This window comes from Aotus nancymaae, unplaced genomic scaffold (assembly GCF_030222135.1).
Source record: "Aotus nancymaae isolate 86718 unplaced genomic scaffold, 86718_ANA_hifiasm-v0.15.2.pri h1tg000019l, whole genome shotgun sequence".
Lineage (NCBI taxonomy): Eukaryota > Metazoa > Chordata > Mammalia > Primates > Aotidae > Aotus > Aotus nancymaae.
In genome coordinates, this window is record NW_026988431.1 from 36,232,290 (window position 1) to 36,246,679 (window position 14,390).

At 35.1% G+C, this 14,390-nt stretch overlaps 1 protein-coding gene across 2 annotated transcripts in view; it reads left to right on the top strand.

Moving 5' to 3' along the window:
- The window catches only part of RASA2 (RAS p21 protein activator 2), a 121,667-nt gene that overhangs the window by 66,710 nt on the left and 40,567 nt on the right, over positions 1-14,390 (top strand). For both annotated transcript variants that reach the window (XM_064378751.1, XM_064378752.1), the window contains exons 6-9: positions 517-600; positions 2,157-2,229; positions 5,671-5,747; positions 6,704-6,805. In XM_064378751.1, coding sequence (XP_064234821.1) covers positions 517-600; positions 2,157-2,229; positions 5,671-5,747; positions 6,704-6,805 — 336 coding nt within the window. The remainder of the gene's footprint in view (positions 1-516; positions 601-2,156; positions 2,230-5,670; positions 5,748-6,703; positions 6,806-14,390) is intronic.

Genomic DNA, 14,390 nt, shown 5'->3' on the forward strand with positions numbered 1-14,390 from the left:
GGGTGTTTAGCAGAGGAAATGTGTTGACTGTTACACATCCCTTATCTACAATGCTTGAGACTAGAAATGTTTTGAAGTTCCTACTTTTCTTTTTTGCTGGTCTGGATTTTGAAATATTTGATTTTGCATTATGTATACTTGCCCATTAAGCATCCCAAATCCCAAAACCCCAAATTTGAAATGCTCTAGTGAGCATTTTCTTTGAGCATCATGTTGGTACTCAGAAAGTTTTGAATTTTGGAGGAGTTTGGATTTTTGAATTTGGAATGCTCAGCGTGTATTTGATAGTTTGAGTAATGATTGTGACATTCCTGTTTAGTTCAATTTTGAAAATATAGTGTAAATTTTAAAATGCATACCTACATATGTATGGGGTAGCCAATATATAGACATGCAACTGCAGACACGTGGAAAACAGTTCTTAACCCTTTGAATTTATTAGTTTGTGTTTAAAGATAATGTTTTATCTTGTTTAACTAGAATCTAATATGTTAAATCTCTTTTATTCTACTTTAGCATCAAGGCATGCCATGGGTTGCCTCTCATAAATGGCCAAAGCTGTGACCCTTATGCAACAGTTTCTCTGGTGGGCCCTTCTAGGTAATGTTTATTGAATTATTATTAGGTTTTCAAGTTTTAAAGTTTGATTTAAAATTTTAAAAAGTAAGATTCTATGAGCAAATGATAGCTCTTTATAACACAAAGAAATAAATACTTTTAAAGAAAAATTTTTAGTGAGTTCTGTTATACACTAATCAATAACAAAGGCTTCTTTTTACAGACAAAAATTGGTACTGTTTCAAATCTGCCATACTCTTAAACTATAGGGAACAACCTTAGTTTTATACTATTACAGTGTAGTACTTTAAAACATAAACTTGACTTTTCATGCATCAGCATCCCTACTTTTAAGTCTCCTGAATTTTATGATGTAAAATCCCATTTTAATGAATGCCAGTTCACATTAACAAGACAGTTTCTATATTTTTATCTGGAAGGCAGCTCCAGATTGCCTTTTCTACTCATGAGATCTGTCCTCTACAGAGAGAATTCCAACTGTAGAAAAACTGCTGAAGTGCTAGAGCATGATAAAGTATACCATATCATTGATTTAAATGATTTATGATAATTTGTGAAAAAACCTTTAGCATTTTGTAATTCTGTGTGTTCCTTCATTATGGTTTCTTTAAGGAACAGACAAATCTGAAATATGTCTACAACTTGAAGGTTTAGAATCAGGAAACAAGAGGCACAGTATTCCCTCTATACGCACATACATGCATACAGATGCACCCTTTTCCCCATCTCCAGAATCTCTAGTTATTCTTAATTTGTACAAAATCACTACTAAATCACTTTGAAAAATGTATTTATGTATGTATGTAAAGTACCTAGTACCATGCCTGGTATTTATTAGGTGCTCAAACAATGGTATGCTGTTTAGCAGATATTCAATCTTATGACATTAAGTGCTATTAGAGAGATTTATTTTTGCATGTTAAACATGTTCAATCTAGTAGAGCTATTTTTTGTTTTTTGTTTTTTTAATAATCTGTACCTGACAAATTCTTTAGTTTGTTTGGTAACATACAGTTAGAAACAATTTGGCATATGAATTTATGTTTTAAAAAGTTATTGTTGGTTTTGCTATTGTACTGTAGTTGTGTAAGATGCTAACACTGGGGGAGGCTGGGTAAAGACACAAGATTTCCTTGTACATTTTTTATAATCTCTGAATCTAAAATTAAAATTAAAAGGTTTTTTAAAAAGTCTCTATTATACCTGAAGCCCAAGAAGTAAGCTGAGTTAAGAATATTTTTCAAGTTCCTCAGGTATTTTTCAACATAGATGAAGGTACTCTAAATCTTATTGTTTTCCTTCTATTTATTCTGAGTTGCTTACAGAATAGAATGTGTTTTTAAAACTCCTCAAAAAGGTTGGCAATCTTGAATGTCCGTAAGATGCATAAAGCTTATATATTCTTTGATTTGAGTTTATAAGGACACTTAATTTTTTCCAAGTAATATTTAGAACTGAATCTTCCCTGAGTCACTTTAACTTTTAAATGGAGGTCAGACTCCCTGGTTGGAAATAGCATGTTTTATAATTGTGTACTGTTAAGTTCTACAAGGTAAAACTCTACCACATTGGAACAGGAATGACCAAAAGAAGACAAAAGTAAAGAAGAAAACAAGCAATCCACAGTTTAATGAAATCTTTTATTTTGAGGTAATTTTTTGTTTTATGTAAATATTAACATTAAATATGTAATATTTAATGCTAGTTGATTTCTTTTTTCAAACTCTGGTCATAGTAATCATTTTCTCAATTAACACAGATAAGCATTTCTCTCCTGAAAGCAGTAGAACCATGGTGTGATGCAGTGGAGGCCCAATATATAAAATGAATAAAGGCAAAGCTCTAATTTGGGACAGGAAGGACCAGGGCCATACCCACTCCCCAGTCATCCTCACTATCATGCTGTCCTTTGCACTCTCCCTTACCCTATCCAGTCCCCTCCCTGACACATAGTGGCCACAGGACTCTTCTGCAGGGTACCCTTTGAAAATCACTAGTGATGTAAGTATAATTATTACTCAATAAATCTCAGTTCCAGTCCAGTTGACACTGAAAGAATCACTAAATGTGACTCAAGTTTCTTATCTTTAAAAGAATAATTGGAAGGGAAAGCAGCAGCACTACCTAACTCATAGCGTTCTTGTAAGACCCAAAGCACATGAGAATCCTTTGAGACTATAAAATACTAGATGAGTAAAGCCTTATTATTACTTTTTTTTTTTTTTTAGCCTAATTCATTCTATGGACACCTGCTTATCTTCAGAAAGCTTCAGCTGCTTTGAAATTGCCCTGTATACAGTGCTTTGGAGTGCTTTGCTTTGGAGCATTTGTTAAATCCTTGTTCATATTATTTGCAAACTATAGAAAAAAATGAAAGTCTCTAAAAGATCATATTCTAATAAAGCGTGTTGCAGTTTATATCATTGTGTAGGGAAGGTTTGAAAAAAGGAGTTACGTTTTGTGCTTTTTCTTCTGTATGTGTATTTTCCTTGGTGTTTCAAAGTGGAGAGAGTGAGGGTACCTCTAGTCATGCCTGATTACTGTACTTTATTAAAGGAACACAGACTGAAGAAAATGCCAACAGTGAAGTAGGAAGAATTGTGGAGGTGGAAGCAAGGGAGAAAAATAAAGAAAAAATACCAATGTGAGACTTTTCCATTTCCTGGCTAAGGACTTGGTGCAGTTGTTCTACATTTATTAATGGTGGTTGCATCTAACCTGGAGAAAACAAATAAGGCAGCAACGTAAAGGGCTGCTGACTAAAGGCACTCACACTCCACACTCCACATTAGCCCATATATTTTAAACCTCAGCTGGGTGGAATCTACTCTGTTTCATGGATCCTTACAGTCAGCTGATGGCCCTTTGAAAGTAAAAGGCCTGACCTGCCTCCTGTAGCAGGAGTACTTGTTAGGCCTTGTAGCATTGGTTATAAAAATAGATAAGTTTCTATTTTGTTTTCTTGGTTATAAAAATAGATATGTTTCCATCTCCTTTATCTAAAGCAAGAAACACAAAGCAGACACGTGTATGCATATACACGACAGTAAAATGGAGTAGATATTGGGGAGGTCAGATGTACTCTGCTCCATTAAAGGCTTGAAGGAAGATTGGATTTTCTAAGTTTGAGGAAAGAGTATTAGAGATGATGAGCATTTTGAGCAGAGGCACAGAGACAGAAAAGCAGAAAATTATGTCCAGAGTACAATGAGTACTGATTTTATTGGGCTTGTGTAAGGAAATAATGGAAACTAAGATTAGAAAGGTAGAGCAGAACCAGCTGATGAAAGGCCTTGAGTGCCTAGCTGTGGTGCTGAAGTGAATGATTTTGAGCCTAGAAGTTACAAGAAAGAACAAAGATGGGGGAGACTGTTGTACTTTAGGTGTAAGAAAAAAGGGAAGGGGGATAGGGTGTTTTTCAAAAGAGCACTGTGGAAATAGAGAGCAAGGGGCAGATGAAAAAGATAGTGCAAAGGGCAAGAAAACAAGTTGATTACAGAAAAAAAGAGGAAGGAGTTGAATGCTGCCCCCAAGGTCCCAAATCTGGAAAAATAGAAAAGTTAAGAGGGAAGAAAAATAAAAGTGGTTTAGTTTGGGGCATAATTAGCTTGAGGGCTGACATTTTAAATCCTCCAGTTGGGAGTTCATGACTGAAACTTCAGATGAGTGATAAGTTACTGACCAACACTCAAGGTTTGTTTATAAACAGTCAAGAAAGCTGAGAGAATAGAGATACACAATAAAGGAGAAAAGTGAAGAAACTAATTTCTGCTACTTAAGTATTCAACTTTGAGCATGTCATTTAATTTCTGTACTTCAGCTTCCTCATTTTGAAGATGAGGATAATAAATCTAGCCCTGCCTGCCTCTCAGCAGCGTTCTGATGAACAAAGGAGATAATGGATGTGAAAGCACTTTGTAGACTACAGCACTATGCAGCTCCAACTTGTTTTTAGAGTAAAATAAAACATAAAATTTGAAGAATAGTGTATTTGTAGATTCTGAGAAAGAAACAGAGCAGCAGAAGGTTGCCAAGGTAGTGCTCAGGTAAACTCTAAAGTGTGTTTCTTGGAAAAGACATACAGTTGTATGATCACTGAATTAAATGGAAGATCAAGGGAGGTGAGAACTAAGAATTTATCATCAGATTTGATAATGAAGAGAGCGATTTTAGGAGAGTGATCTGTGAGGAAGCCAAGATTATAAGGAGTTACTATAGTGGTGGGTGGTGAGGAAGTACAAGCTGTAAGGGTGGATTACAGTTTTCAGATATTTGTCTGAGAAAGGAAAGAGATAGGAAGACCATAATTTAAGGGGAGAATTTTTCTTAGACTTGAGTGAGATGAACAAGCTGGTATAGAAAGCCGTAATTAAAATAGATCAAATAATGCTTACTGAATGCTTATTGCATACTCTGTGTGGGTGTCTAGTCTTAGAGGAAAATCAACTCATTCTCTTGTTGAGAAGAGGATGAGAAAAACTCCTCAAGTAGAGAACTCTGTGGGAGTAGACAAGTTCAGGTGAACGGTCACTGGGGAAGTTCCTGCCAATGGCCTTGATACTTTCAGCAAAAATGTGAGAAGGAAGTGCAAGGTAGGATTGGTGTCTTGAGAAATGTGGGAAAGTCTTTAAAAACTCCTAAGTCACCAGCGGACTACCTATGAGCCAGAGAATATAATGTTGCATTGATATATTGGTTTTATTTTATTGTATTGTTGTTAAAATAGAGAGTCTCACTTTGTTGCCTAAGCTGGTCTTGAACTCCTGGCTTAAAGCAGTCCTCCTCTTTGGGAGGCCTTGGCCTCCCAAAGTGCTGGGATTACAGGCATGAGCCACTGTACCCAGCCATTGCCATATATTGAGTTGATAGGAATGGCATGGAGACAAAGATTCTTGATTTTTTTTACACCACCTTATTCTTACTTTTCTGCTACTTCCATAGTTGCTTTTATATTCAGCTACTGAGTCAAATATTACTTGGGCATTTTCCTCTGCTTTTATTCACAATTGAATATTTTGGAGCTTATCATTTTTAAGTTGTAGGAAAAATGTATTTAAAAATTTTTTTTTTACTAAAATACTTTGTTTATAGGTAACCAGGTCCAGTAGTTACACCAGAAAGTCCCAGTTCCAGGTAGAAGAGGAGGACATTGAAAAGCTAGAAATCAGGTATGTGCCTTGGGGTTTTACAGAATTGCTTTTTTGTGTACCAAAAGAAAATCCTAAATTCAACTGAAAAAGGTAAACCAGCTTTAATAGGATTCTCTATACCAAGTTGGTTGATGAAACTTACAGGAATGTGCATCTAATTTAAATCCAGATTATCTTTCCAAAATCTGATTTGTTTGCAGAAATATTCAAGTTGTGTTTATTTTATAAACAAAGATGATCTAATTTTCATCTGTTTCATTGTATTTTTAATTTTTCCCAAAATTTAATTGTTCCTTAAATTTCTGGATTACAGTGTAATGGATGGAAAGGAAGTTATATCTCAGCCAATTTAGAAATAATTTTTTATTCTTCTTAACGTATCTGCTGTCTAACAGAAATTTCAGTGAGGTAAGAAGGTTATTCAACAGGTGCATGTGTTTGAAGTTTGTGCTATTTCGTAGGTCTTAAATATGCCCTTTGGGAAGGAAAAATCTTATAAATGCATGTGTAGGTGTGATGTTAACAGTGTGTTCATCTAGATGATATATTAATCATGTGTTTGGAGTGATCAGGTAATGTATTTTTCTGATTTTTCTCTCTATATATAAATTGGTTGTAATCTAGAGAGAAACCGTAGTCTTGGATTGGTTTCTTTTCTCAAATTCAACGAAGTAGCTCTGTAGTCCTTTTGCTATAGGTTAAAATAAAGCCTCAACTTTCAAACTAAGACACTTTTAAGCCCTTCTTTTAGACTATCCAAAATTACTTTTTGTGCTTTTTAAATAAAAGCTACTGTAGTATTTTGCTTCTCTAGTCTGGATAGTAAAGTATGTCTATGGTGTTGCTAACATCTTTTACTTTTAAGCATGTAAAATTAATGCTGTAATACAAATCAAAGTAATTTGAAGCTGTTTTGTGGTGTGCACTCTCTTAAACATTGTTTGCAAAACATAAAGTCACTTTTCAATTTTTAGGATCGACTTGTGGAACAATGGAAACCTGGTCCAAGATGTTTTCCTAGGTGAGATCAAGGTTCCTGTGAATGTATTAAGAACTGATTCCTCTCATCAAGCCTGGTAAGAGTTGAGCATTTTAGTGAACTCCATAGTTTAATTCTCTTTAATATATTGTATATGCAAATAAATGCTTACTCTGAACATGCTTTAAATTAGCTATGGAATAGCCAAATGTCATTAATATTGATAGGTTCATTAATTCATTGTTGAAGAAATATAAGTATATTGTAAGTTGTATGACTTGGCCTGTGGTACTAAGATAAAAGAACTGAGTCATCTAGGAATATTTTTCTGCTTAAAAAGTGAAGACTTAACTCTTAAGGAGAAAATGGGAAATGTTTAAAACATTACATAAGAGTTGTTCATGTAAGAAAATGCTTTGTCACAAATCAGTATCTGCATTTCAGAAGTTTTATTAGTGGTCATTAGAACTGTGGATGTTTGAAAGCAAAGGATATTATTTAGAGGACTCAAGTTATTTATGGGAACTAACCACTGTTTTTCCTTCACCACACCCCATTGAAATGCACTGTAGATGGCCCTGATGTTACTTTTTGAATGTCTAAGGTCTAATTTTGTTGAGCTGGCACTTTTTATGGCTCTTGGTGTTCAGTAATGACTACGATATTATTTTACTCTTTAATGACTAATAAAACATTAAACTGATGGTAAATTAGTGTTCAGACATTAAATTGAGCTAGTCTCCTTAGCAGAATCACTGTGAAACTATTGTTTTTTTCTGTCTATAGTGCCTAAAAGTGTGTGTATCCTTTCAGTAGGTTGTCCAGTATCTCTGTTGGTAGATTTGGGTTTCAACTGGATATAAATGAACATGCCTTTCTCATTTGCCTTTTAAGGAGCACTTTCTGGAACTCAGTTTCTGCTGCCTGAAGAGGAGTGTTTAGGTGTTTCTTACGGGTATCAGTTTCATTCATCCCTAAAAGAGCCTGCCTCTTCTGATTGGCCATCAGACATCTTCATTTTGGAGTCTTGTCCTGGAGCAGTTATCACTTGTAGACTGATTTGGAGACTTAATATTTATTTTATTTTTGCCTCTCCCTAAGGCAGATCTAAGATTTATGGTCTTTATGTTGGTATTTTGTATATTATAGTTTGTAAAATGCATCCACAGAGGGGGGAAAAAAATCAAACATAGTCACTATGAACCATTGGCGAAAATTTGGGACCTGTCATCCTTCCCCTACACCATATCTTCCACCTTCTGTAAAATAGCCTACATTTTAAAATCAAAATTTCTGAGCTCAGTTTTTCAAGTTTTTAAAATTATGTGCCAGACCACTCAGAACAGAAAAGAAAAATGAGTTGTTGTGCCTCCAGGCCCCTCAAAATGATCTTGAAATGTGCCACATAATCTGTTTTTTAAATAAGACTGTCTCCAAAGCATTTTAAGAAATGCTTTCCAAATTTGGCAAAACTTCATGTAGCTTCCTTGGCAGTATGTAAGAACGTTAACAAACTAATTGTATTTCTATAGATATTTTTGGCCCATGATATTTTAAAGTAACCTGCCAGAAGTATAAGTGCTAAAATTTATATAGCATGAACTAGAAACATCTGGTAATTCATATATACTTCCATAGTTGTAAGGAAACATAAAAATGTGAATGCCATTTCTTTTAAGCTGGAAATAAAACGCTTAACCTCCTCCATCAATTGTAGAACCATAGCATCCCCTTGTGGGATTGTTGGCAACTGCATGAAAACTCAAGATTTATTTACCCTCAGGATTTCAGGCAAATTCTTTCTGATCTTGATGTTAAAGAAAGAGTTAGAGTAATCATCAGTAGTTTAATTCTGTTGTTTAAAAAGTCTCAAAATAGATATAAATGTCTTTTCAGTTGTAATTTTTACATTTGAAGGTAAGATTCAAATAATAGATAAAATTACTGGGTTTTCTTTTTTATACATGATTTTAAACTAGATTAATATTTGATATGATTTGACTTTCTAGTTTGTTAATTTTGACACCTTTTGTTATCAAACTTTTTTTTGGTCTTATGTTTTTAACGTATCTTCTTAATTTTTGAATTTAGAAAGTATGACAAGTCTCCTATCTTCAGAAAAAAAATCCATTGATAATGGTTTTCTTGGTGGAACCAGAAAAACATTCAAATATTAATAGAACTGCCTCTTTAGTCTCTCGCTTATGTAGCATTATGTACAAATAATTGTGCTTCGGGTTTGTCTACCTCAGTTTTAATTACACTGACCTTATCGTTAGCATTTTTTAAATGCTGATTTTTTTCTGTTAAGGGACTGTCAAAAGAGCTTACTCTTGAGAGCATAAGGATTGCTTTTATGCCTAACTGTGAATGAAAAATTCATGTGTAGAGCAACTGAGTGCTACTTTCCATTAATAATTTCCATTTATATCCTGTTTCTTATTCTTTCAAACTGAAATATTTCATTCCAAAACTGACAGACATATATATATATATTTGAGTTTTTGGTCTTGTTTTTGCTTAGAAATGCCAAATGTTCCTGAACTATTTAACAAATCTTGAGCCTTTTCTCTTTAGCTCTAATTCATACAGGATTATTTAATTCACAAGGATCCTTCAGGTAGTTTATTAAATTGAGCCTTTCTAATAATACTTTAATCACATTTATATAGTTATGCAAATAACTATCGATAGTTATTATGCATATATTTAAGTGGTAATAGTTATATACCATATATATAAATGTTACATGTGTGACATTTACATGGCGTTTACTGTGTGCCAGGCACTATTCTAAGTGCTTTACTTACAAAACCTCTTTAGGGTTGTTATAGCGTTTTAATATGCTAAGATACTATTAATACTCCTTATTTGACAAATGAGGGAACAAGCGCAGAGAAATTGAGCAACTTGTCCAAGATCAGACAGCTGAGATTTGAACCAAACTGTCTGACCCCAAAGTTTGTGCTCTTAACCAATGTACTATAAGTTTGAACTTCAGCATATTTTTTTATATATTTAAAACTCAAAAACATTCTCTGTTTTAAGCCATTAGCAAAGGTTTGAATGCCCCTTGCTTATACAATATTATTTAAAAGAGAATCGGAGAGGTCCCTCCTCATTTAAAAAATGATCTTTTCAGGGGATGGGCAAAACAACATGTTGTGAAATTTTGTATTTTTTTTTTTTTTCAAGTAGATTTAGATGAGATACTTTGTCTGTGGGGATTTCTTATCCTGCAAAGAAAATCCAAGGAAACAAGTTTAAAAAGTATGGCAGGAGTGAACCCTTCTGGAGTTCTTAAGCATCCAAAAACAATGTATGCATAAAAATGAGTAATTGGCAATAGCACTGCCCTAATTCCTCTACATAGAACAATGCTATGTTAAGACTGTAGGCCCAGTATTTTTTAGTTTTATGAGAGAGTAAAGAGGGATGTTATATCCCTTCCCCAGTTATTTGGAACTAAAGGAAATAAAAATTATGCCCTAAGAAAAATTTCTATAGAACAAACCAAAACAGAGTTTGTTTTGACTGTGAAGTATGGAGACCTGTTTAAGATGGATAGAGATGGTCCCAGAGAGGCAGAACCAGTTGTAACTGAATAAGCAGTAACACAAGTAATGTTACTCTACTGTGCATGGAAAACACTAGTTCAATAGAAGGAAAAGATTCATCTAGAGTAATAAAAAAGGATTCCAAAGAGATAGGCATGGTACTGCCTATTAAAGCACAATTGAGGGGGAAGGGGATCCTGGTCTAGAAGAATTACTATTTCCTTGGCAAAACTATTGTCTTAGCTAAGAGATTCTTAAGGCTGCATAAAACTGCTTGTCATGCCTCTGTACTCGCCACAACACATTTTGATAATTTACCTTTCCAAATAATCTACCACCAGGTGAAAAAATACAGCAAAAGATATAGATTAAAACATGATGGTAAATGGTGATAATTGTTGTAACCAAGTGATGAGCACATGGGAGTGGTAGTAAGAAAGGGTGTTCATTATTATTATTATCACTCTTCTCCCTACTTTTGTAAGTGAGCATTTCCATAATAAAATGCATTGGTCACTTAAAACTGCAGATACTTATACCACTTGACTATATTTCTTTTCATAAATTTAATAATTAGCCTGCTTTTCAGTATATCAGACTCTGCACTCAGTCATTGCATTCAGGTGCACCTTATTTTTTTGGGTCACCCAAGCTGGAGTGCAGTGGCGCTATCTTGGCTCAGTGCAACCTCCACCTCCTGGGTTCAGGCAGTTCTCCTGCCTCAGCCTCCCTTGTACTGGGATTACAGGTACCCGTCATTGTGACCGGCTAGTTGTTGTATTTTTGTAGAGACAGGGTTTCACCCTGTTGGCCAGGCTGTCTCGAACTCCTGACCTCAGGTGATCCGCCGGCCTTGACCTCCCAAAATGCTGGGATTACAGGTATGAGTTACTGCACTTGACCTTCAGGTTCACTTTAGATGTGCTGATAAAATGTAGTCTCTGAATTTGCAAGGTTACAGAACATGCCCTGGATTGTGAAAAATTGACCAAAGTATCAATTGTCAGGATGCTTAGTCATCAACAAGCTAAACTTCCTGATATGGTTTGGCTGTGTCCCCACACAAATCTCATCTTGAATTGCAATCATCCCCAGGTGTCAAGGGCAGGGCCAGGTGAAGACAAGTGAATCATGGGGTGGTTTCAAACCCCAATACTTTCCCTGTGGTAGTGAATAAGTCTCACAAGATCTGATGGTTTTATAAATGGGTGTTCCCTTGCATGAGCTCTCTTGCCTGCAGCATGTAAGATGTCCCTTTGCTCTTCTTTGTCTTCTGCCATGATTGCGAGGCCTCCCCAGCCGTATGGAACTATGAGTCAATTAAACCTCTTTCCTTTATAAATTATCCAGCCTTGGGTATGTCTTTATTAGCAGAATGAGAACAGAGTGGTACACTTCCCTTAGAGGTACTTCTGAGTCACCTTTGCTAACAGACTTTTATCTAGTTATTTCATTGGCCTTATCTTTACATCACTGTTTCTTAAATCAGACAGTGGATATTCTGAAGGTTGAGCTTCCAAGACAGGAATTCGTTTTTTGTGGGGTAGTGATGTAATTTCTTCTTACATTAACCATCCCTTCATCCTTTAAGTTTGACTTGGTTAATTCACTGGTTGTCTTTTCTGTCTTTATCTTATCTTTCTCAGAGCTAATAAATATTCCATTAACGCCTTCTTCCTTCTATTTTTAAATAAATTAAGTCTGTTAGAGGAGGTCATAGCTGATAAATACATAAATTAAGTATTAAAACTACTGTTTCTTTTATAAAAATTATCTCAGCATTCCAGCTAACTGAAAGAGGAGTGATATAATTATAAAATTATCATTTTGATGATTAATGACTCTAAGCTGTGATCATCAGTGGCTGCTAATATTGTAAAAGGAGAAGCAGTCAAACATTTGTGCCTCTTGGTAGAACTACACAACATTATCAATGAAATGTCCTTGCCAGAACGTCAAATCTGAAAACTAACCAAGCCTCTAGATCTAACTACCAAGATACAGGAAATACCGAGAGGACAAAGGAACATGATAAATGACATTACGGAGGTAGAGAGAAGAGTTAACACAATTCCCAAGGTGGAAAACTATAGGACCAACAGTGAGGAACCTATAAATTAAAAGAGACTTAAGAATGCTGTTAAGCAGTTCTAATCTATGGACCTTATTTGGATTTGAGCAAACTATAGGAAACCATTTATGATAAGTTTGGGGAAATTTGAATAAGTGAATAGTGATGACTTTTTAAAAATATATATGAAATTATACCTGGAAATTGCTTTAAAATAATAATGCAGGAACAGGACGGGAGAGTAAGTGAAGGTATGACTGAAACAAGAATAGTCTTTTTTAAAAAATTCAGTGTATATATTTTTTAATTTTGTTTGTCATTGCCTTTAGATAGAGAATAGAGAAGATGGCAGCTTTTTTCACATGTTAATTAGAAACTTCTTTCTAATTGCTTTTAAAAAAGCGACCCAAGGCTTCAAAACCCAAAGCATTTATTCACTCACTCCTTAGTCAACATCCATGGAATGTCTACTACTATGCCCGTATGCCCTATGCTGATCTAACTACTGAAAATAAAATTGTGGGTTTAAACAGCAATGCTTAAAATGATTTAAACTGCTTGAAAATATTGCACCTGTGAATCCCTTTTAGTATTTTTAGGGAATTTCTTTACTACTGGGCTTTGAAATTTCAAACTTTAGAAAGGCCCCAGCTCAGGATTTATAAAACTTGAAAACTATGAGTATAGATAAATAATTCCAGGCTGAGCATGGTGGCTCATGCCTATAATCTCAGCGCTTTGGGAGGCCGAGTCAGGTGGATCACGAGGTAAGGGGTTTGAAACCAGCCTGGCCAACATAGTGAAACCCTGTCTCTACTGAAAATATGAAAATTAGCCAGGTATGGTGGCATGCGCCTGTAGTCTCAACTACTCGGGAGGCTGAGGCGGGAGAACCACTTGAACCCAGGAGGCCAAGGTTGTAGTGAGCCAAGACCATGCCATTGCACTCCAGCCTGAGTGACAGAGTGAAACTCCATCTCAAAAAAATAAACAGTCCTAAGAGTCTACATTCCTAGATAAAATATATAACATTTCTCAAACAGTATGGGAGAAAAGTTGACAGTATTTAAAATGCATTTTAATGTATTTTAAAACTTTTTAAATGTATTTTTCAAACTAAAATGCATTCTTAATATATTTTATGTGTATTCACAAAATAGAAGAAAATGAAATTTGTGTCACAATTGTGACATGATACCAAAGGAGAGAGTCTCTCCCTTTACTGTAGCAAGTATATACCATATAGGCAGGGAGTAAGAGAGAAACAGAATAGAGCAGTAGCAAGATGAAAATGGAAAGACAAACTCTTCTTCAGTATAAGTAACCAGTGCTATAAAATTTGCTGTTTGTAGTACAAATGTTGAACAATTGTATAAACAGTAGTTGAGGATTTTCTACAAATCATTAAAGAAGTATCAGTGCAGATTATTCTGAGAGAAGAATGACAAAGAAAATCTACAAAAGCATTTTAGCAGAACTTGGGTAACAGAGGACTGAGAGAGAGAATTTCCTAGAAGCAAATAAATAATTTTCCCCAGTCTCTTAGTAAGGAGTGTTAAAATTAAATTCAAAATTTTAATGTTTGTTGTTTATCGTTTTCTGAACACAATTATTTTTAAGTTACTTAAGGCCTATTAAGCCACTTCACAAAACAGTACAATTATGTAGTCTCAAAGAGTGAACTAGAAAGTGCTTGCAGGTGGGCCGGGCACGGTGGCTCACGCCTGTAATCTCATCACTTTGGGAGGCAGATCACAATGTCAGGAATTCAAGACCAGCCTGACCAATATGGTGAAACCTCATCTCTACTAAAAATACAAAAAAAAGTTAGCCGGGCATGGTGGCGCATGCTTGTAATCCCAGCTACTCGAGAGGCTGAGGCAGGAGAATTGCTTGAACTCAGAAAGTGGAGGTTGCAGTGAGCCAAGATCACGCCACTGCACTCCAGCTCGGGTGACAGAGTAAGATTCTGTCTCAAAAAAAAAAAATGCTTAAGTGCTTACAGGTAAAAAAAAGAAGATGCAGGAAAGTAGAATATAACATTTTTGTAAACT